At 40.8% G+C, this 25,687-nt stretch overlaps 1 protein-coding gene across 2 annotated transcripts in view; it reads right to left on the bottom strand.

The window, feature by feature from the left end:
- The window catches only part of fbxw7 (F-box and WD repeat domain containing 7), a 141,145-nt gene that overhangs the window by 53,180 nt on the left and 62,278 nt on the right, over window positions 1–25,687 (bottom strand). The window contains exon 1 of one of the 2 annotated variants that reach the window (XM_071519709.1): window positions 15,702–15,929. The exons of the other annotated variant lie outside the window; for it this stretch is intronic. Coding sequence (XP_071375810.1) covers window positions 15,702–15,929 — 228 coding nt within the window. Of the gene's footprint in view, window positions 1–15,701; window positions 15,930–25,687 lie in introns of those variants that run through there. 2 annotated transcript variants of the gene reach the window in all.

A 25,687-nucleotide genomic window follows, 5' to 3' on the forward strand; every position in this document is an offset into this window, starting at 1 on the left:
ATCAAGAGCAATCACAAAGTGTTTGTATAATGAACGTCCCCCAGCTAGTCTGTTCGAAGTACACAGCAACCTCAGTAAAAAAAAATATTTTCAGTAAAAAAAATTTATGACAGTTTTAAAGTTTGGGAATTTTTTTAGCGGTGGTTCAAGTTTTTTGGTGAGACTCATTTTAGACTCTACCCCAGGGAATACAGGACATTTTGACAAATCAAATCACTCGTATGTGTAATTATACATAAATAAATGCTTGAAATAATTATCTACTGGTCATCCAAAAAAAGCCCAAAAGAGTTATGCTTTTTTTCAAGTTTTCTTTAACATTGCTTCTAACAAAAGAGGGAGTTCACCAGGTGAGCAATTGGGGATGGGCCAAAATAGTTGACTAGTCTGTAAACAGACGACTATTCAATTAGGCTTATTGAATTATTGTTTTGTTTTTTTACCGCTGAGATTAAATAAGACATTATAATAACCAATAATATTCTGGATGGCGTCTGACATTTCTTTCACCCTCTTAAATGAAGGTAACCTATTCATCTTTTTTTTTTTAGATGATGCCAAAGTTGCCTAATCCCACCATTTTTATAAAGGTTGTGGGCAGCTGTCTTAAACACAGCCTAATGAAGTTTCATCATTCATCTAAAATATGACATCATGCAGCAATTGTAAACTAGGCCAAGGCTGCGGGTCTGTGTTCAACACGAGCACAAAGGAAGAAATAGACCAGAAGATCTTTTACATTTCTCTTTGCCCATTATCTTAATAAATTTAAGAAGAAATTGATTAGCATTCTTCTTCAAAAAACACATTTAAATTTAAATATAGGGCTCTCTTGAGACCGACTAGTTGACTAATTGTTCAGACAACCCACCAACCGACCTTGAAAAAATATACTTTTGCACATCCCTATGAGCAATTACTATTGCTTTTCTATGAAGTAGTGGATCTTATTAATATTGAGTTGTAAGCTTTCAAATTGATATTACAAAAAAGGCCTACATGTAATGTATAATGTATAGTGTCATTAACGGCAATTTATTTAAAATCATCTTTCTTGGAACACTAACCTGACAATCTCATACATTACACGTGCACGGAGTTACTCACTCAGACTGATTAAATTTTTTTAATTAAGAGGCAGCCTACAGACAGATCAAAGACAAAAGATTGAGTCACCTCTAAACGAGACAGACAGATTCTGAAGTACTCTAGGAAGCATGGCAGGTCACTGAAGTTAAAAACACACACAAAACAAAATGCCTGACTGGCTAACAAACATTTACCTCCAACTGTTACACAAACAGTTCTGGCAAAAAGAAGGCCAGGCAATCAGGGCCTCATCTATACTGCACAAGCCAGCATCTCTATGCTCCAATCCTTACAGATTTAGGTCTGACATTCCTCAGTAATAATAAAGCAACCACGTCAGTCTTAATCTTCATCAGTATAGAGCAGCAAAATGAAAATTACTTTGGGGGGTCAAAATCAATCACTTTAATGTCTTGTCTTTTTGCTATGAATATCAAAACTCCACTGAAGTCCATGTCTGAACTAACATTATGTCTGTCGTGGAGTGGTGCTCATTCAGAGGGAGTCAATGTCATCTGTATTGAGACTGAATGGGTCCATTTAGCTGGGATAATAAGAAGCCCATCCAGTCCATAGAAATGAGAAGGGAGGGGGGGGGGGGGTGTTGATTCTGCTGGTCAAAGATAAGACCAGAATCACCCATCCAGACAGAAAGAAAAATTGAATGAATGAATAAAAAGAATGAGGTATCAGGGGGGAGAGAAGATAAAGAAGTTGATATAAGGTAGACAGAGCAGGAGTTAAAGTTTTATGAACACTGAATCAATACTCTGCCAGGCATGCAGCCTTCCTCCTTCCTCTGTTCTATGCCCACAGAGGACAACTGAAAGGGAGGGAGCTATATTTTCCACTTCATTGTAGTGCGCTCATAGTGATAATGACACAAAGGAGAAAGCATGTCCTTGAGGATGTGATGTGAAAGACCAGAACGACTTATATTACTGTACACCAGAGAGGGAGTGCATACCATTCCTTCTGTCCATTGATGGAGATGAAATTCTTGAAATAAAATAAATAAATAAATAAATACAAACAAATTCTAAACTCTGGGAGGCAAACAGCTTAAACCATGCCAGCTACTGCAGCGAGTCTCAAGCATGCAAATTCCCGCAAGACAGTGTGAAGTGAGAGTATTAGGAATGATGCTGGTGTCATTCATACACTGTTCTTAGATACTTGCATCCCATTCTGTAAAATCCATGTACTATAAGCCGATATATCCTTTGGCCATGTGCATATTTTGGTCTGGCGTTTGCCTCCTAACTCTGTAGAGGATGATATTGTACTGTATCCCAGCACAGAGAGACCTGAGGGGGCTGAGAAACTGTCAAGACACTATTAATAGCCATCTGAGTCACCACAGCTACATTAGAGTTAGCGCTTTCACACAGAAAAGGCATCCATCGCCTCCCTGCCTTGATGTTTTGGATAATAAAATGCACCGAGTCAGGAGGGTACACAGGGAGACTGCCGTAATTGGACAGTGAGCTTAAGTAACAATCTTGAAGTTATGCTAGTTCCGGGTTTTAAGAGAGATGTGTGAATTTGGGGATGGTATGTTTTACTGAGGACGTTTTTTCTACTGATGGAGGGCCTTTGGTTTCCCTCTCTGACCTGGAGGTGGACAACAGTCCTGGGTCATTTATAAACTGCCCAGAGTTTATAAATAGGGGAAAGTTGAGGCCTAAAGCTGGCATTTGTTAGTCATCTCCCACATGATACATGCTCCTTATCAATGTGAGATGACTAATCACGTCAAACATGCTCCCTAGCAGCTATAAGAGCAGTTATATCTCATGGATATTCTGTTCATCGTAGATACTAATAGTCACTTATTTTGTTTGTGATATGACTGTCCTGTTTTTAACTTTTCTTTGGTCTTGCTCTTGGCTATTATGATACAACCAAGAAAATAAAGGCTGTATAACTTTATACCTCAACGTAACTTGAGAAATGGCGCTACATTGTTTCACGTCATATTCACTATTTTCAGAGTGTATACATTTTATACTCACAAATGTAAATACTGTCTTTACTTACACAGAGTACATTTGCCATATACTGTATTTTATCAAATAGTATGCTCCAGATGTCCTGAGGGAGAAATCCACCCTAAAACGCAAACACTGTTAGGAAGTAGGGTTGGGCGATAGGACGAATATCGGCTATCGGTGACTGTCTGAGTCCATCGCCAGTTGATTTTTTGGGCGATTTTTGTCATTTTATTTTGCTAATTTAATGGTCTAATTTAATGGTAAATAATTAACCTGTAAAGCGCAATTCAAAGCCTGCGCGAATTGGAACTGGCAGTTGGAGTTGGGCCATATTATGCTTGTTGCACTGATTTCCAATGAGTCTTTCACAAAACAGGGCAGTGAGTGACTAAATGACAATTAAGCTGTCTTTAGTGGTTGCTGTCCGATCGATTGGTGCGGAAAAGCAACATCAATTCATGAATCATATTTGAGAACTAGACCAAAAGCTGTATGTGCAGTTATTCACCCTGATCATTTAATAGCATAATATGTTATGCCCACCTGTTTGTTCATTTGGAGGCTGCAAGCGGAGGCGTCCTTCATCTGACGCCATCAGACACTTTTTCAAATAGTGTCGGACAGCTGTTCAATCTTTTGCCGGCACTACTCGTTTGCAAAGACGACAAATTACTTCATTTAGGTCCTTCGGCTTGCCAGTTTCGTGCGGTTTAAAACCAAAATAATCCCAAATAGGGGATTTTGTATTTTTTTTGGCAACAAACTCTTCCATGATTGTTCACTGAAGATGGCGTGTGGGGAGTGGGAGACTCCCATGCCCCCTGTGTGTGCCGCACACACGCCTGCGCGAATATATCGGCAATTGCCGGTTGATGGGCTGATGGTGGCCGGTTGGAAAATTTTAACATATCGCCCAACCCTATTAGGAAGGTGCTACCGGTGATGTACCTTGCCTTTTTCTTATTCCTGTGGATAATCAGCCAAACAACGTCATGTCAAGATATTTCCGGCGCAACCACAATGGAGTTTGATAGCAGGAATATTTTCAGCTGTCTAAAACTTCAGGTTTGGTGTCAGTCCAGAATAAGGGCTTCTTTCTAGACTCACTGTGTTGCAGTGGTGTTCAACATTTATACAGAGAGAAACTCATTGTAGAAGAGGAAGATGTACCAATTTCTCCACTGACAGTAGCCTCAATAGACCATAATGCAATGCAGCAACAGCAGCTAGTGCCAGTGAGATAAGCGTGAACAAGTAGAAGTACATTGATGAATATATTTGTAATTACTGGAAGAGGAAGAATAATTTGTAACCACTAAATATTTGAGAATATATTTTTCTAATGTATTAACACATTCAAATTTCAACAGATCATTTCCCATATGAACTGGAGGTTGCATAAGAAAAAATAGCTCCTCAAATATTGAAAAATGCAGTTCTAAATTGTTCTTCCTCTTCCCATAATCACAAATCTATTTATTAATGTGCTTTGAGTTGTTTGTTTACAGGTTACTGAAGGTGGAAAAACAAATATCTAATATCAAGCTAACTTTACTCCGGTCACGTACAGCCCACAGCTGAAGGCAACAAGTTCACCCCCCTTCTCTGGGGGTTGGTGAAAGTTGTGGGAAACATAGGGAATTGCTAACTGAAGTAGAAGAAGATGTGGCAGGTTGAGGGAAAGTGGTTACAACAAAAAGGTAAATTACGACACTTCATCACAAAATAACTCCTGGAACGCACTGAACATCACAGATTGATATATAACTATAATCTTCCTTTCATATGTTCTGCTCCAATGGTGCTCTTTTACTGCTGACATGCAAGAGCACAGAATCTGTGATGGCAAAATATGTCCTGTATCATAGTTTGTATTCAAAAGTTATAAGATAAAGTTAACTCTAATTATTGCATTTTAAGCAATTTTCAGTTTTTAAATGTATTCAGAGGTTGATGTATTGTCACAGATCTGACTGTTTTATTTGTGGCAGTGGTATCATTTTAGATTTGGCCTGCTATTTTAGATGTGGCTGGTATCAATATCAAAATGATATAGTAACTTTGTTATCAGGATAGCATTAATATTGGATTAGGAGTTGGATATTGGAGTTAAAGTAGAATCATGTTACAAAACACCAACAGCAAAATTAAGACATAAAGGAAATAAGACCACGGTTAAAAGGACAAAACATATCAGACACAGTGAAGAGCCAACGAATAAAAACAGGTTTTAAAAACAAGTTTTCAAAATTTCAGCTCATTGGCTAATCTGATGCTTTGGGGAAGGCTATTCCACAGTCTCAGTACAGCAAAGGCAAAAGCCACATCACCCTAAATTTTAACCGGGACCTTGGGATCGCCAGAAGAAGCCCATTATTAGAGGATCTGAGGGACTGAGTACAGTTCAGACATGTGTCCAAGAGCAACACCGTGGAAAGCTTTAAAAACAAGTGTCAATTCCACAACGCAGTCAGTGTAAAGACACCAGAACAGGAGTAATATGGAGTCTGGAAAGCTGGAGAAGGGAGATAAATGCTCGACTAATACCAGAGTGAGTTACAGTAATCAAAATGGGAGGAAATTAAGGTGTGAATGACTATCTCCAGGTTGGAAAAGCACAGAAAGGCCCTGATTTTGGAAATAATTCTCTGATGACAAAAGCTCCATATCACAACTGAACAAACCTGTTTATCAAAATGAAAGACATTAGTGTTGCACTCAGACATTTTGCACAACATAAATGTGAGTTTGTTCAAGAGCCTTGGAGTGTGGGCCAGTGGAGGACATGTGATGAATGATGATGAATAAGTCTAAGAGATTCATGTTTAATGTTAAAAGGAGTACAACTCTCCCACATCAAATAAGGATGTGGGCACACGCACACAAACTATAGCCTGAAACAAAGCTCAGAAACCTTCCTCTCCTCTCTCCGGCTGTAGAAGTAATGAAGTGGTACTTGATACTGAATCAAGACAAGCTCAAGGTTTCTCGTCTTCATACAGCCTCAGTATAAGAGCTTTAGGGTGTACAACAGTGTGTATCAATATAGTAAAGCTGCTAGTAAGTAAAACCTAACTTTGTGTGAGTGTTTTCTTTGCCAAAGACTAGATAGACGAGGTTTCCACTATACCAAACTCATACGTAGATATCGCTGTATCGTTGCAAGGTATGTAGGTAGTTGATGCCAAGTTAAGTATAGGCTATTTTTCAAATGGCCTGGTGTAGTTTAAAGACAAGTTAGGTGTAAAGGACAGAGGCATGATCTGATCCTGCATAATGACATGCAGACTTGTTAATGGTTAGCCTAACAAAGGCTGGCATTGTTGTTAGATTTGGGTAATCCTTGGCACTGTGTTGCTTTGTGATTAAAACTGTTAAAAACAGTTAGTTATCCCAAATAATTAAACATCTGATTCAACTAGATGTGTCTCACTACAAAGAGATGTCTAGTAACCAAGAATAAACTGTTCACATTTTACTGTGCAAGCCATCCATCTCTTTTAAAAGTCTATATTCTCACTTTAAATATTCAGTCAAAAGCATTTTGCAGAGTCCTTTATTCACGCTTTATGACGATTCTTCTTCTTCATTCTACTGTGCACCTTTGCTCTGCATAAGTCCATACAGGAAAGGGCTGGCATTAGACACCAGTTTAAAATGTCCTATGAGCATTGCAGTATTTTGAATCCTAATCCGTTGACTGAGAAGTGATTGTCTCTGTCACCTTCACATGAGAAGGTGAACATCAGAGGTGGAGGGGCCCCCTGCACATCAGAGGCGGGGAGACCACACACTGGGACCGAGACAGCAGAGTTCATGCACAGATTAGACAAACTATGCAGACAGCCGCATCAATTACAGCCAGTCAGCTATCCATTCACTGGCTGCCATCGCTGATGACCCTATTATGGCAAGGCAAGCAGGACATTGTGAAAGGCGGAGGGGTAGTTTATTGAAGGTGATTTGAAGCAAATACTAAGATAGGAGAAAAGGACCAGACAGTGTTTAAGCAGCTCACATTTCTAGAGAGAAATCACAGCTAAGTCTGGTGGAGCGGCTATTTGTGCAGACATAATTACACCAATAAGCACCAATGTGGAAAATCAATGATGCCAAAACAAAATTGTTGTGGCCAGGCTTGCAGCCATCAAATCAAGTGACCACTGATCAATAGGCAATGCACAAGATAGATCCATTACCCACACACACACACACACACAGCATGAAGAGTTATGTAGGCAGTAAGATGTGGACCCTAAACAGGGAACAGTGAACTGGTTCCCTGGAAACCATTGATGTATAAATAAATTGTACTTTTTGGGGGAATGAAACGACAGGCAGCTTAGAGGCTCGTGGTTATCAAACTGGCAGCTTAGAGACTACCTTCAAAACACAACACCCAAGTATCCCAAACCTGTCACAGCTCAGACAAGGTGGGTTTGCAATTTTCAATCAAAGAATGCAGCTCGACTTTTTAAGATGAACCTCAGCAGAGTTGAAGCAGGAGGCTAGAAATAAACAACAGGTCTTTACCAGAGCAAACCAACAACACAAGAAAAACTGAAGTTAAACAGTTAAACATGAAGAGCTGGTTATGTAGCTGGCTTATTCAGATTCAAGTCAATTGAAGGTGTCCAATGGTGATGATTTATATAGTCAAAATGTGTGTGCCTTTAACTGAGAGGAATAATTTAACTGGATGATTGGACAGTAATGTAGGTGTTTGTGTGTGAGACAGTAAGAACATTCAAGGGGTTTAATACTGCTGCCCATCTTCATTTACATGGCGATGTTTAGGAGCTGTGACACATTCCTGAGGGAGGAGAGTGACTTTTCTCTGCCCCCATCCAGCAGTGTGGGAAATGTCAGAGCCTTCAGGCAGCCCTGAGGCAGATGGGACGGCCCTGAGCCCATTGCTACTGAGCATGCTCTGTCCGCAATGCACCACAAGACTACACAGACTTAAGTAATATTTAGATTGTTCACCACTAATGTGCCACGTGAAGACGCAAAGACTGCTGGGTCATCAATGACATGTTGACATGATCTACTACTCGGTAAAGAAGTTGAAAAGCGAAACAGGAGTACATGCCGTACACAATGTAAATATTTAAAAAGCTGATCTGATCAAGCAGTATAAAGCATCAAAGCATAAAGTATCAGCAGAATAAAAAAGGCCCATTTAGAGGGATTTCAGTCACAGTGGAGTAGCTTTTTATTCCCAGCCTTGGCTGCTGTAGTTCTGTGTCTGCATTCAAATGGGGGGTTAAGAGAACAGCTTGGCTGATCTGGGTGCTGGCTAGCTAGCTGACTGGATCTGTATGCCGCTCCCTGGAATGGGTCTGCTTCTCAGAATAGCCAGTGGCAGATGCCTTCCTCCCCTCTGTGTTATTTGGAGCCCAAGGGCAATGGAATCCCACCTCACTCAGCGTAGTGTGGTGTGGTCCTTGCTTCAGGACAGGGGGAGGGGGATGGAAGCAGGAAGGGCGAAATCAGCTGTCCCCCAATCACCAACTCAAGCTTATGACATGCCAGCAGTCTGTATGTGCATGACAAATGTGGTCAAATGCATCAAGGTGACAGCGTGGGATGATCCTTTGTTGCAAGTGAGGGAAGTGAAAAAACACTCAAATTCTCATAAATATGAGCCGGCAATTTACTAAACTGGCTATGAGAGAGAGTTAGGGTTGGGTGAAAGATCACTACCTTTAGCTTGTCAGATAAGACCGTGCTCAGCCTGTAAACTCCAGCCTCTGTCACTGCACAGCAGGAGATTAAGTAAAACCAAGTGCTCATGACTGTTAAAGGCTTTCCAACATGTGCCACTTGGCAGGAGAGAAATGGGCGATTAACTGCTTATGGACCAGTAGTCTGACATTCTAGTTTGTCTGGGAGAATGCTGTCAGAGAGAAAAACAAGACTCACAAATTTTTAACAAATGTCGCCAAATGAAACAGAGCAGTCAAACAGTTTCATAGGAAGACCAATGCATGTCAGGAACTTCTCTTCTACTTCACTCCAGCTTCACTCCAGTGTGTTACAATGTATTGCATCAGTAAGGGGACAACAAATAAAAAGGACTTCAAGGAGTCATTAGACAGCTTCTTGTCCTTTCTTAGACACCTCACTGTCAAGCACAATATTGTGCATTTGGCAGCGAGAGCAGGAGGAAACTGGTTTAAGCCCCCGATGATGGTGCTGGTGAAGCAGCATGATGTAGTCAAGGCAGCCTTCATTTCTATACCATACTTATCTGCAGAGCTCCAAATTAGTAGAGGGTGCTGCTCCTCCAGCCCAAGCCATCTTATCTCAGGTGATATGCTGCATGCTACTTAACGCTGGAGAAGGCAGGAAGGAGCAGCAAAATTTTGTGTCGCACATAAAAAGGTTTAAGAAATAATCCACTGTACAGACTGGAGACTCTGAGGAGATTACAGTTATTTGAATTCACTCCTGTGTAATGATTTTTATGCTTGCCAGAAGGGCAAGGGCATTGTTGATGTCGCTAAGAGACAAGATTTTCATTAGGTCCTTGTTGAACAGCGCATATGTGAAATGCCTGTGGTGATAAATTTTATAGGCTGATGGCTAGTCAGTTACTGCTCCTGCTGCTGCTATTTTTCTGCTATTGGTTTTTCCATTTCACATTATTCTACAATTCAAATTGCTTGTGGAAGCATTTTGCTAGCTGGTAGAATATTCCTTTCAGGTTTCCTGATAACGCAAGTTGTATCATTTTACAACATTGTTTGATTTAGGTTTTGCATATTGCTTGTTGGACTTTTTCAGTGTTAAGTGGGTTTAATCCTTTGTCCAGGATGGAATGTTACATACAAAGTGTATGTTTAATTAAGCTGTAGTAGTATCCATAACTGGAGAAGTGATTCTATTTTTTCCTTGTTATATTTCAGGTCACTTGAAAATGTGGTGACGTGTTTCAGCATTGTTACTGTCGGCCATAGCTGACAAATAATGATTACATAATTAAAGTACATGTACGTGTGTGTCAAGTCTTCTGAACATGCAAACTTTATTGTGCATGTGTGTATGCAAGAATACATTGCTCTGCCAAATAAAATAAAATAAATTACAATAATAGTACAAAATATATTTACATATTTCTTATGCAATCTAATTTCTCTCCCTCTGATTTTCAGTGTTCTGTGTAGCATCTCCAACCACCTAAGTACATTAGCTAAATTATGTCTGCTGTGAGAATAAGAAAAAACCTAGTCCACAACACGGCCGCTATCAGTCCATCCACCCCGCTAATAACAGCATTACGCCTGCTATGATCATGTCAGCCTACTATCATCATGTCACCCTGGTTGTCACTCACACTCACAGGGACACACAAACCTGAATTAAAAGTAAATACATTTGATATTTTCTCAATATAAATAGGCATGTGTACTGAGAAATGGACAGTGAATAACAACAGTACAAGCTGGTAACACAACTAAAATTCTGAGTCTGATTCTATCACACTAACTCAAAGCATAAAACATAAAAATCCATCTGAAAATGCCCTCGAAACTGTCTTCACCTGATTGGTACTGGTTGAAAATCAAAGGTAGAGCCATGTGAATTCAACTGGAGATGGTAGGCCTTTTAAAGCTTTTCTCTACATGAGTAATTATTTTGGCAAATAGCAAATTTTTCAACACAATTTCTGGCTAAAATAGTCTTTAATGTACTAATTAACTGATAAACTCAGCTCACAGCTCATATTTTAACCAATACTATGAGGAAGGATGTGCAAAAAAAACAAAAAAAACCCCACACAGATCAAACAAGAAATTTCCTGTGGTTGTGCGACTCCACTTAATGTGTCCACGGACACGCAACATGGGACGGCCTAAGTCTGTACATTAGGAATGGGTGTCAGTCACAGCAAGTAAAGTTGCAACATACCCAAGCCAACTGCTCAAGCAGCAAATGCATCTTGCTGATAGTTGTTGATACAGACATAGCTGCTATGGGCAAGTCCAGATCACCTTACTCAAGGGGCATGGCAGTGCGGGGTGCGGTGGGTGAGAAAAGTAATACCGCAACTAAAATGCCCTGCTGTTAATGTTCTATATCTTGATAGCCATCTACTGCAACAGCTGGATGCCTATTCTGGCTCGGGGAAATAGGGTGGTTCCTCCTGGGCACCTTTTAATTGGAAATTTAACCTAGGTCTCATGGCTATTTTTATCAGTACAGCACAAGTTAAGTGCTGGTGTAGATCTCACTGAACGTGTCTCAAGACATATTAAGATACAAGACAGGAGACTCCCTCAAACAAGGACCTCATGTGTACATGGCAAAGTGAACGTTTTCAGAGCAATGGGAAACAACAGAAGATGTTAGGGGAATGATGAAGCACTCATTAAATTCAGTACAGTTCACTCAAAAGTCTTGGTGAAAAAGTAACATCATAGCAACAATAATCCTACTATAAAATGAGGAAAACTCTGTCTGTCTGCCTGCATCCATTTTGCTCCTCAATGGGTTGGCCAATCAATCTGAAACTGCACATGGGCATTGAGCATTGGCATAGGCAGGGACTGACAAAGCTGATTTTTCCATTTTCCCAAATTTACGCTGTTTATGCATTTTTTTTGAGTTGTGACGCGCGCATCCCCGGGTATGGACTAGTTTTAAATTATTGGGCAACTTCAAGCATAGAAAAATTTTATTTTAATGCATCATTTGTTACTTCTGAAGCAACAGTTCTAGTTGACTCAAATTGTACGATACCACAGAGACCCTGAGAAATCCCAGCTATGCCATTCACTGGAGACAGCTGCCCCAGCCACCGCAGAGCCCACGTGGCAGACCAGAAGTTGCAACAACCTCATGAACTGGCCATGTGGGACCTTCCCTTTAGTTCAGCCAGCATATAGGGCTTTGGAAACTTTCAAGTTTGGAGCCTCCTGGCTCGCTTGCCTTTTTGGTACATAAAAGCAAAGAGACGAAAAAACAACAAATAAAAAACTTGTTCTTGAACACAACCACAGGATGCCTTGAAAAGGCATTAGTGTTTCCATACAAAGGTAATCATACCCAGGGAATGTGTGTAACATGCTGATAGATGGACCTTCAACATTTCAATTAGGATGTGAGAGGTGGAGGATGAGATCCCTCCATGTGGTGCGGCTGCTGGCATACAGATGGGCTAGTTCAACACTCCAAGCAGTCAGGGATTAAAGTCTGCCTGGCCACCACAGCATAATCCTAAATGTGTTTTTTTCCTAAACAGTCAAATCAATTAGCATCCAGAGGTTGCCGGAGACACAGGCTAATCCAACCATCTCCTTATTGCTGTTCCTGATGCCAGAAGCATGCAGCTCCATGCTACCCTTGAGGCCCAGGTCTGGAACCAATCAGGGTATTTCAAATTTCATTAAAAATATGAAAAACTTTGGGGTCTCAGCTTCTGCATATTCATCTTAGAAATTACAACTGTAAAATATTATTAAATCCTGGAACTTTACAAAAACAAGCTTTTTATGCTGTATAAAGGCAAAAAATAAGCAGTACATGCTGTCCAAAGGGACAATATTTAGAGTCATAATGCATCACACATTTTAAGGATAACAGCAGTGTAATATAACACTATACCGGCTTGTAGCTAGTAGTAAAGCTATGCATAAGCTACTATGGGAAATGAACATCAGAATAAAAGAGGTTATAGCATTCTCATTCTCAGCATTGTCGCGATTGACCTGTCTCTATTATATGTTGCAAGCCAAAACAAAGTCATCAAAAGTTGACAAATACTTGAGTGCCTCTGGGCAGATTTCAAGCCTGTGGCTGTGTAGTCAAAAGGAATGGCAATTAGTACCACCTCCTGCTGCAATCCGTCTCAGCTTAGCCTTTGAACCTGTAACTAGTGCATAAACAACACTAATTAAGACTAAATTACCATTCTGATCTCAGAGTTGGTCAACGCAGCGGCTAGCTTTGATCTGAGAGAGAAAAAAAACAAAAAAAATAGCAGGCACTCCCAAGTTATTGTTACTGCTATCCTTATTTCTGTCAATCTTTGCCTAATACTCAACAACCATGTCCCTCACTCTCCCATCCATCTCCATCTTTTTCTGAAACTTTGGCAGATCATATTTGAAACTGTCTATCTTTCAGATCTCTACTGAGATTAAGCAAACACTGTGTCGCCACCCCTGTGATTCACAGAGGTCAAACGCAGAGGTACTGCTTCTTTGACGGGATGTTCCAGAGCAAAAGGTTCAATCAATTTGTCCAACTCAATTTGGAAAGATTTCAACTCAATGTGACTGTCAAACCTTGGTCAGGAAGGAAGTATAAGGTCCTTACATACAGCTACAGTGCACCCATGAAATACCTACAAGAAAAATAGAGCTTACGATGGAAAGGTTGGATGGGCCACCGCAAACAAAAGTAAACAAACTGGGGTCTTTAAATGGAAACAGCGGTCAAAGTATAATGTTGAATCGCTCCCAGTCTCATTGAGTTCTCCTGGACTTCAGACCTTAATTATTTCTCACCAGATATTTACCATACTGTCAAATGGAAAAAAGATTACATCTACACACTATGAGAAGGCTAAAAAGGATCTTTCCAACTTTTAACTTCCAAATTTTAACTTACTACAACTGAAAATCAACTTCACTGAATGAATGAGTATATGGGTTTGTAAATTTTTACACAGGAAGTTCAATTCAGTGAGGAATCATTTGGACTACCATAAATAAATTAAATTAAATTAATAAATAGTGAAATGTCATCATAATCAAATATATATACGTCACAATAATTAATTTGTGAAATGCCAGCATTAATAAATAAATGCATCGTCAAATAATTTAACTCATAAACACCCAACCAATGAAATCTGTATTATTTAAATATTTATCGATTCATTTATTTATTTCAGTGGTGCAAGGTGCAGTGCACACAATGAAATGAATATATTTAGTTAGACAGCTGAATGACTGGGTGAATTATACAGAAAAACCTGGCTGCAGTCTCAGGGAATTGACTTTTGTGGAGTAGATTGCCATTGACAATGCATGGAGAAATTAAGCAGTCGTGGCATAGAGGGATAAACTAGTATTTACCTGTAAATGAATGGCTTCCAAAAGTTGCAGTACATTACTTTGGACAGCAGCTAGCTTGATACAAGAAGCTGGTTCATGAGTTTTCAAGCCACATAGCACAATGCTTTATTGACTCAGCAGGAATGTCAAAAGAGGGGTGGTCCAAGACGAGCGGTGTTACTGTTAGAGCTCCTATCATGTCTCATTTAATTCATCATATAAGTTCCATTAAGTTTACAAGTACGGCATCATCAATGTCACAGTCAAAGGAGGCCAATAGTATTGGAATTGTTTCAGAGAAGCCTTCAACTTGCTCTAAGAAGTCAGAAGAATGACCAACTGCTTGCATTTTGACTGCCAAAGTGAACATGTCTTCCACTATATCATAGAAAATCTCAAAGTCAACATTTGCCCTGGCCACTGCCATTTTGAAGTATGAACAACTGACTAACCCGCCCATTGGCTTTTGATGGATGAAGTTGATATTTATTTAATTGCACACCACATTGTGTCACAAATAAATGTATTAATCAATAGATGAATAGATAAGTGCTAGATATTTGTCTATTAATACACTGAATTATTTATTCAACAGTATATATTTATTTATGATAACATTTCACAATTTAATTATTTAGAATTGTTCTGAATATTCCTCCATAAACAGTAGATGCAAAATTTTCCCCTCCAATCAATGCATTTATGCCTCTACCCAAAAACGTAACCTAAAAATAGGCTCATTGCCGACAGCCTTTAAAAGGCCACGGGTTGGGATCCACGGTCCGCCATGGGCGGAGCAATGGAAAGCGAAGTTTGCATCTATGAGTGTATGGACAAAAATATCTCTTTTCAACAAATTGTAGCACGTCTACCAAACTACCAAATGATTAATCATACATCAATGCCAATATCTGAATGTATTCTTAAAAAGGTTACTCAATTAACGATAAGCAGAAAAAAAAAATGTTGATATATTTAAGCACTCAAGATCAAACAAGTCTTCATAATATCTTGAGCTAATTTGCAGCATGTTCTATGAAAAACATTCAAGAAGGGCTGACTGTAACCATCAAATTGGGGCTATAACTTTTCAATCATTATTAAATTAATTCTTAATTCAACACAAAGTGATTTTTCCAGTGTGCTGATGCAAAAGAAGTAGGATTAAGGAATAAACAGAGGTGATGAAATCTGGTAAGAAAAAAAACATTAGCAACATAGAGGTCATTGTTATTTTCATGTCAGCCTCAAACTTCCTTCACTTTGACTTCATGCAAAAGGAAGGGCAACAAATTGTGGGCAGTTTGGTAAACATTCTGAGGAAGGAAATTACTGGAGCAGAACTTTTTGCAGAGATTTTTGATTTGGCATTTTGATCATTTAAGCCCAGAGAAAATGCAGAGACAATTAGTTTTCAAACTGTTATCACTATTGAAGTGCAAAAACCAGCAACAACCAAGGTGAGCAGGGGTGAGAGAGTGTGGAATGACCTTTGACATTTTAAGGTTCTCTGGTTCAACCAAACCCAAGCCCCAATACGCACAATACTCACCCGCCTGCGACAGAAAGGCAAACCCTGAGCGATGATGTTGATGCTAAATATCTTCAGTACTTTCTGAGCGGGCAAGGGTTCCTTGGCAACATCCTTTGGGTCTGCCAGACCAACACCCTGGCCCTCCAGCAGGACATGGGGAGTCTTCTCCTTCCCAGAGGCAACCTTCGGCATCTTTTTCCGAGCACCAGCAGACGAGAAACGGGGGATAGGGCAATGCCGCAGCATTGCAAGAGAGGCCCGTCTACTGGATCATATCCCAGAAGGAGCTTGGAAAGCTGGTCAACTACTGTCGGAGGCAGATGATCTTTCTTACTAAATTGAATCTAGTATCTTCCTTGGACCTCAGAACCACTACACGTACGTATCAATACAGCACTTGCTGGGACTCTCCACTTATCGACTCAGAACTCACTCCCCTGCTGACTGGCACCCTTTAAAATATCTCTGGGGTGTGAGGTCACTGTTGCGTCCCTGCCAGGCTGAGCAGCTGCTGTCAGGGCCTGAAAAGAGGATGGACCTGCCCAGTCTCTCCCCCCTCAGCCAGGCACAGAGGAATCTGCTCTCGTGACCCCGCAGTGGAGGAATGTATACCACCAGTCGTCCGATACGGCACATGTATCCATGGAGCTTCCTCATTGCAGTCATTCTCTGACCCTCTTCTGGTCCATCTTGCCATAGAAATCAGCTATTATACCCAGCTGCATATAACATCATCACAAGGCCCAGAGTAAAGCTTACCCCTGAAAACTATCAGCATAAAACACACATTGAAATATTAGGCTACCTCCTGATTTGAAACACTAACCATTTTGAACATAAGCGTTGAAGCTATGATTTGTTTAATGCTAACCTTCTCTGGCTCTTCCGTGCACCAAGGTGTGAAGGAATCTCAATAACCCTGTCTATGTCAGCAAAGCGGCTGAGGATATTTCAGGAGACCGATCACACAGATGCCAAATGTTAGTATGTGTGACACATGCACTTCAACAAGGCTTTACTTGACCAGGTGTCAGGAAGGATGGACTTTTATATCCATTACAAAAATTAACTGTGGAGTTGAACCTCTTTCAGTCTTGCTGGCCATCAGTGTTTGAGGAGGTTTAGACTACTACAGTGCGTCATCTGTCATAATAGTGCACTTCTCTCCTCCAGGGCAATGGCTAGAATGCAGGTCAATGCAGATCTTTCAAATTCACACTGACAGAGATTCAAAGTCAAAGGGAGACAGGGTAAAGCTAGGAGAGTATTTCCTTACAGCTCTACAGGAAAAATTGCCTTGTCAACACTGCCTGTCTGACAACAGGCAGTGTTGACGACCCTGGCATGCTGGCCTTTCCAATCCATTCAATATATAATGAAAAACAAGGCCCTAGTCTTGAACAAGGGACAAGTAGTTTTCTTAAATAAGCAAAACATTTGAATAATGCAACAGAAAGCCTGAATTATCTGAATGATGGACTTACAGTTTGCAAACTCAACAAAACATGATTGAAGATCATCCACATGTAGTGAGAAGTAACCAAAGAGACACATGTGAAGGGCTGCTTGTTTTTAACATGCCCAACCTTCAAAAAGCTCACATTTCTATGTAGAGGTTACATGAGCTTTCTGGCTAATCTCAGGCTACCAGGCTATGTGACACAGACGCACTGCTGAGCTCCAGTCTGCTACAACATGATCAGCCCAAGGTAATTGGTAGAATTCCAGCCATGCAGGCAGATTTAACCTTGGGTCTTCTGGAATGCTTGCCCCCTATGCAGGGGAACCTTTTCCTCAGCCTTTGCTGCATATTCTTATGTACTTTGATTGCAAGGCTTCTATTGTCTTATGAGTAAATTGGGAGATTTATAGTGTGAAATTAAAAAGGTGGAAACTGAGGCATTATGTAGAGCTTGGCTGTAAACAAAGACCGCCCAAAAGAGGGAAGAGTAGCCTATCCGGTTGCCTGGAATGACACCATTGGCTACAAGCCACTCAATTAAGCCCAAATCATAGTGTTTGCCAGTATCACTGCCGGGTTACAGACGTTGCAGTCATTGACGAGAAACGCCAAGACTGCTGGAGTGCCAGAGGTCAAGCATGTTTGGCTTCTAGTTACTCAGCACACTTACAAATCACTCCCAGTTTCTCAGAGCAACTGAGACCGACAGGGTACGGCTGCAGATGTAGGCCCTATTTAAACGAAGACTGTAGGCCTAACACACAGCCGTCTACTGAGTCTGACAGGCAAACACATGCTGCACTCCTCTAATTATCAGAGTAACATAAGTTTCCCTTCATCTGTGCTCAAGAGACGAATGGGCAGGCTGTTTTAAAAGAAGGTGGTGGGTGCGTGTGTATGTGTGTGTGTGTGATGTCACACCTCCCTCAAAACACTGAGTGATTAGCTGCAGTCCCTTACACAGGCAAGTGCTCACGGCAAATGTAAAACTTGATGAATGAGCAGCCGAAGCCCACCACTGTATTGACAGTATGCCACAGCAGAGACCTACGATGTGTGGTACATGACGCCTTGTAAATTCCTTCAGCATGAAGGAGTAAAGAGTCCTTCTGTCAGGCAAGAGTCAACAATTATGTAACTATGCTACCAGAAGGAAAGTTTCTGAAGAACACTGTAAATCATCTGTATATAGAGACATTTCATTTAGCATTTTACCAAAATCTTCCTTGTTGTCCCTCTCAACACAATCCATTAGTCAATCCCTTCATCTATCTGTCACATGATATCTCAAAAAACACTTGTCAAATTTTAATGAAACTTGGGGAATGATGCGTCTCATCACTGCATTCCAGCATTTTAAAAATTACACTGATTGGCCTAAGGGGGGCGCTACATTGTCTATTCAGCCACCTGTCCTTGTGCCATGAGCAGTATCTCTGACACTGGTGATCAGATTTTGACAAAACCTGAAGAAATGATGATTCTCACCATTGCTCTCCAGCAAAGTTTTCAAAGTGATTGGCCCAAGGAAGGTGCTTACAATTACAGATCAAAACTATTTGTTACCGATTGGGCCAGAGGGGAAACAATCGTTTCTGCAGGACAACATGTTAAGTGTTGCCTTGTTTTAATTTATTCTTCACTGGGGTGTGACGGAGCATCTCTTTCAAATTGGCACAAAATATAAACCTGGTGTTCATTTGTGCCCTAGTGTGAGATATTGGGCTACTCTAAAGTTCGGTCCTTCAGATGTAACAAAAAAATGACAGACTGGACAAACAAATGTGCACATTCACACACTTAAATTCTGATAGGTCAAAATACAGCTTGAAAATGTCTAAACATGGAGTGAGTTCAATAAGACTACCTTACAATAATAGTGTTCAGTGGCTTTGAGACCTTCTATTTGTCCTCATGCAAATATTGGAGGCAAAAGCGTACATGCAGCAGACAGTGACAGAGAGCCATTCCAGCTTAATGCCTGTGGAGCTGTGCCAGGTTGAGAGGGGTGAAATGCAGGCTCCACCACAAGGTAAGGCAAACACTGTGCATTCAAAAACAGACTTGGGGAAATCCCATGTGCATGCATGTGTATGTTGTGTGAGAATGTAAAGCTGGAGAAAAATGTTTACCACTTCTTGTCAATCAATCCAGGAACTTGGTCACTTAACTTATTTTCCTCTTTGCCACACAACGTTTGTTTGAAGAGTTTGCACAAGTGAAGAGGGTGAGGCATAGCGCTGACCATTGAAGCGGCAATGTATATTTTTTAACCCTTGACTGACTGATTAAAATGCTCTTAGACTATTGCCCAGCTATGGCTTAAGCCATGAAAACTTGATTGTTTGACAGTTTTGAGTTCAAAAAAGTGAGCAAAGCAACGTTTGGGGGAAAAACTCTTAGGACAGCTGTATTTACAAAACTGCAGGATTGTAAATGTGTTTTCATTAGTTATCGCTTGTACATTAATGAAAAGCCCAAATAGTTGCTTAAATAAGTAAAAAAAGAACTTCCAAGGTCACTTTGTAAAGGACTTGCTAAAATAGAAGTGGAAGGATTTCTGTGAAAAGGGGCAGCCTTTAAACACTTAAATACATGTGTTCAGCTTTATTACCTTAGAATATCAGTATCAATGATGCTGTGATTTATATTGGGATGGTCATGGTCCTCAGTAGAAACAGCACTGTCTCATCCTATTCATCCACACCCTGTCTCTACATTATCCAGAAGAGAAGCTACGCAGCCTCTGCCCAACACCAGAGGCATTACAGGAGAAAACACAAGCAAACACATGCATGCTCACCCGCTTGCACACGTGGATGGACAGTGCCCATGTGAGATAGGAAATGGCTCATTACTAAGTAAAGCCTGGGATGCAGTCTGGGCACAGTTGCAACAAGCGGCCACAACCTGTGGGCTATGGCTTATGTACATCACTTTAAGACCACTGCCTCCCTCTGCTGTCTATCACTGGAACACCAATTCTGGAACCTGTTGGATGCTGCTTTCAAAGAGACATTTCAAGAATCTTGTTCCTGTGTAACATTGCTGCATATCATATAATACTAAAATTCCTTACGTGCCTGTGATGGGTAGCCTATAAATAACATATGAGCCAAGGCTTTTTCCTTCAGAACATCAAATCTCTGTGAGGAAACGATAGAGAAAAAGGAGACGGGGAAAGAGAGGAATGACATGGAACAACTGTCACCCACACACAGCATAACTATCCTGAGGCAATTATCAACTCAATTGGCCAGTGGAGGTGTAACCTTTTTTGTTAAGGTGTTCATTCACAAGCCTGCAGCTTCTATCCAGTTGAGCTCGGGTTTCCATGAAAACGAGTTGCTGTCAATGTGGTGGTAGTGAGTCAAACTATTTGCCTTCATGTGGGTGGACGAGAACAGCGGTCCACCGGCTCATCTCTGCCAGATCTACTGTGTGACAAGGCCAGTGTGTGGGAGATGCCACCTACGACAGGCAGGCTGCCTTTTCTTTGGAAGCAGCTTTAATTAGTGGCAATGAGTGGTTATGTGTATGTGCAGAAATAAGGAGGACTGGAGCACTGGATGTACCTCAAACTAGCCAAGTACGCTACAGTAAAAACAATCTGGCTGACTTAAGCCATTATTTGTTCCGATATCAAAACAGCAATAAACAGCAATTCTAACAATGAACAGCCTCCAATACAGTGCACACTGATACAGAATGGTTAAACAAAACAGATGCTGGAGTGATATTGATAGTCATGATTGCCCCAAGGCCAGTAGCCCTCAAGCACTAGAATGAGGGGTTGTCCACTGTCTTTATTTATCCTTTCTTCACAATTCACAAAATGATAGCCATTTTCATCTGGGTGTTTTGGAAAAGGATGGCCAAGCCTGACAGCTTGATACAACATGACCAAAAGAGAAAAAATGAGGATGTCAATGTTGCTCATTGACCAACAGATCTACACAAGCATTGTGTGTCAACCTAGCCACCCAGATGGCTGAGGTGTAACAAAGTTTAATAATCATGGTTTAATTCAGGTCTGAATCTGATTAATACATTTTTAGGTCCTCTGGGGTTACCCCTGTTACCTGGCAATATGCTGGGGAGGGGAAATACAGAATAAATAAGAGGGGGGAAGACAAAAGACAAAGAGGAAGGGAGAAGAGATGGCATGATGATGAATAGAGGCTTGCAGGCCCATACTGCCTTAAATGAAACAGAGCACAGAACCTCCTCATGTGCAAGCTGGCACAAATACACAGCACTATACTCTGGAGTACAGAGCTGGCAATCTATTGATAGTTGAAGCACCTGGGAAAATGAACACTTGTGTCTTCATTGATCAAGAACAAATCAGGATTCACTGAGGCCCCCTTTACACCTTGCATTAAAATGCGTTTTGGGTGATCGGATTGCAATCGGATAGTGCTTGACCACATGAAAGTACAGGTGTAAATGCACCCAAGACGCATTGAGGACGGATTGTGATCCGATGGGCCAAACCACCTCCGAAGGTGGTCAGGGACGCATTGTGACTACATTGAACACAAGTGTAAATGCAATTGCGTTTTCAATCCACATACAACAACTACGTGGGCGGAAATACGTAATCGCGCGCGACTTTCGTCTTCGGCATTCCAGTTGTTGAAGACGGCTTCTTCCCCCGCTTCCAAAAGCAAGCATAAGTCCATACAATAGCGCAGCTTCACGGATGGGTATCATCTTTTTTATTTTTTTTTTTGGACCCGCGCAAACGAGAGGAGGATGTGACGTTCGGTTGTTTGAGCTGGACAGAGCAATCGGATCTCAATTGGATCTCAATGTGGACACTGGAGACACATTAATACCAGGTGTAAATGTAATCAGGTTAAATCATATCTAGATACAATCTGGATACGAGACGCATTTTAATGCAAGGTGTAAAGGGGGCCTGAGAGAACAATATATCACGTCCAAACAAGCTGGCACAAATACATAGCACTATAGTCTATCGAAAAGAGGTGGGAAGCTACTGATGATTGAAGCAGCTGGGAAAATATGTGTGTATCTTAACTGATTGCACAACCTCAAGCATACAGCCCATTTTAAACTATAAAGATGCATACTCTGGACTCATGTTATTGAGAAGTTCATTTTCTCCAAGACAACTTGGGACAAACATTCTCCACAAGGACTTGGGATGCCAACTTGGAATTGTCGGTATTGATTATCAAGGGACTGAACTACTTGGGAAGTGGAGCCATTTGATATTGCTTAAACTTTCATAGAGCCTACTTTGTTGTGTGATTTTTACACCTTGACATGTGCATTTGAGCTTTGAGTAATGCATGTGAATGGTGAGTCATGCTTCAGACAATTCTAAATCTGTGACATTGTGACATACAAGATGTTTCAAGTCTCTTTAAATTTAAGATTAAAACAGAAGACAAGTTCTGGCGCTTTACCCTTACAAAGTCAGTGGAGCACCTTTGAATCAAAAGCTTTGTAGCATAGCTACTAAAAAGATATCTGGGCTACACAGGGAATCAACAGGCATAACAGAGCTTAATTAGTCAATCAATGTATGCCCTTAAATTATACTACTCTCCTGGGCCATGGTCCCTGCTTTAAGGCTAAGTAGGGTTTACTTAACCTTAAAGCAGGGACCCTGTCCCAGGAGAATAGTACAACTTAAGGGCATACATAAATAAACTTGTATGAAATATTCATGCCCCTGTCTATAATAGCTCTAGGGACAGAGCTACCAGATGGGACAGGGAGCTGAGGCCGAGTTCCCAGGCTGGTCACAGAGAAGCAACAAGACAACTGACACCAGGATGGTCTCAGTTCACCTGGAAAGAAGATTAGGGCCTTGTCCCTTAACAAGTACCATACTCACAGAAAAAGCAGATCACGCTGTACTAGGCTTTAGGCCAACTGCAACATTCAAACTGCAACATTCAAACTGGAACAACAAAAAGTTTCCTTAAGTATTGCTTCTCCCAGCTAGCCAAATTACACTGCCATGTCATTTTGACAATGTAATCAAACAACCAAAGATTCATCATAACGCTGTAACAATGTTGCGACAACCAGAAATTCAGGATCCGTCGCTATGACATAACTGAGTAGCTTGTAGTCTGCAATGTTCTGGCAACTTAATAGGGGAACAGCTGGTGAAGATATATTGAAATTTTGTATTTAGTATTGAATTATTCATATGTCATGTATTACATTATAATAAATTACAATGTTTGTTTTACTGAATAAATGTTTAAACCGACATTATAATTGCCAGTTCGATAATTATGACAGAATTCTAATCATGACCAGCATAAATTATAATACTGTTAGCCTAGTTCTAATGTCAACTGACTAAAAACTCCACCTGTTAACACCAAAGTGCTGTGGTGGCAGAGTGTTGTAACTAAGAGAATCGCTGAACAAAATATTTAATTCATGCGTTGACTTAGTAATTTTAATGGCTGAACTACTTCCTGATATGTGAATGTCTACAGGCTGTAGCGAGGACTTCTACCATACTGCCTGGTGTATGAGCGCACACTGCATTTCGCTTAGGGCTCTGCGCCGCCTAAACAGTGCGTATCATTCGTATACACATACGTCACTTACAGAGGTGCTCCTCCTGAGCACCTAATGTATCTACAAACACTCTCAATAAATACGTTCATCACAGTGTCTCGTTTGTATTGCAGCACATCTGTCCTTGCACAGGTAAAACTGGAATGGCTCTCTTCACCTAATGCCAGTTCAAATGATGGTGCAAGGAAGGAAACTGTCCATGCTTATGCCTCAGCCAACAAGGAGGACATTTAAGGGCAGATTTTATTGTGATTACACATATGCTGATATGTTAATAGATCAGGTGATTGTGCAGGGGGGGGGGCAAATACAGCGTTTTTGTATTGTTTATTGGCTTTATTATAGTGTTTCAAATTTCTCTCTTAGTCCATTTCTCTGTGTCTTTCCCCCACACACACACCTCGCAGCAGCTCCAAGCACTATTTCAAACAAAGGTTGCTGGCTGGAATCCAGCTTCTTTTCATCCCACTGAGTCAATGCTTCATTCAGCCAGTGGTGGTGTCAGTGTAACACCCATGCTCTATGCCCTCACACTGCTTTGCCTTATCGTAGCTCTGCAGCTCTGTCTGCCACCAAAGGTCTGTGCACCTGACAAGTCACAATGAAATATTTAATTCTGCTTTCAATAACACAAAAGATACAAAACACAGATGCTAGAGAGTAAAACCAAAGGCAATATAACACAATAAAAATGACAATTATAGCAAGCATGTATCTCGTGATAAACTCTGACCAATTTGGCTCCATGAAACCAAATACCTCATCATTCGCTCATGGCCAGACTAAACATTAGCCGCATTAGCAGCAGTGGCCTCTCACTCTGTCTCTCTCTCTGTTCTTAAAACAAGCCATCCTTCTCTCATCACATAATTGTTAGCTCTTACATATTTTTCATTCCATGCAGGGATACATTTATCAGTAAAGCCCCGCATACTGGGTTCATCATAGTTATCATTAATGCAACTTTGGGATCAATAGATATTGGCAATGAAAAACAGTCAACCAGGTAAGAGGGAGGGTCATTAATGACGTTACCAATGAATAGGAAACTCTCCTGAGTCTGACGAGCCATCACTGATCTCAACGCGACTTTTGGGATAAAGACGATTAAAAAACTAATCATGAAAGGAGGAAGGTGCATCACCAATTGAAAGGACACTCCACACTCCAGTGAACAACCACATATTTCAATGTGGTTTCAGAATCAATGGATATAAATGATCAAAAAACAGCCAACCACTAAAGGGGGAGGGGCTTAAATGAAATCACCAATGGACAGGCAATTCTCCCCCGAGTTCAATGAGCCTATACTAGCTGCTGGCCCCTGCCAAATGAAAAAGGCCTGTTCAGAAATGTACTTTTTAAGAAGATATCTAAAAGATAAAGCTGATTTTGCTTGGCTGAGCTCATCAGGGACGGCGTTCCAAAACCTGGGGCTCTGACGGAAAATGACCGGTCACCTGTTGTCTTTAGCCTGGACTTTGGAACAGCCAGGGGCATCCTACCTGAGGATCTGTGGCTGCACTTAGGCTCATAAGTAATTAAAAGGTTTGGTATGTAGCTGGGGGCCAGACCACACACTGCCTTACAAGTTATCAGTAGAACCGTAAAATTAATTCTAAAATTAACAGGCAACCAGTGTACTATAGGGAGGCTAAAATGGTCGTAATATGATACCGACTGTATCACATTTAAAAAGCAAAATCAACAATATAATTTAATATGATTTGAGGCATGGTTAAGGTTTTGAAACAAATGCTGCTGTATTTAGAGTGTCTGATGCTCCTGCACTGTATTACAACTGAACGCCCTCTCTAAGATTTAATGAGTCTATTGCAGTAGGGCAGTGAAAAGTGTTAATCTTTTAGGTGACTCAGACAACAACAACAACAACAAACTCCAACTGGGCAACAACATCTGCCATTGCTCATTGCACCATACCTTGGATAAGCTTGCCTTACATCAT

Source organism: Centroberyx affinis, unplaced genomic scaffold, assembly GCF_046629955.1.
Source record: "Centroberyx affinis isolate AG114_WGS23_722 - 3 ecotype Tasmania unplaced genomic scaffold, CSIRO-AGI_Caff_v1 ptg000723l_1, whole genome shotgun sequence".
Taxonomy (NCBI): domain Eukaryota; kingdom Metazoa; phylum Chordata; class Actinopteri; order Beryciformes; family Berycidae; genus Centroberyx; species Centroberyx affinis.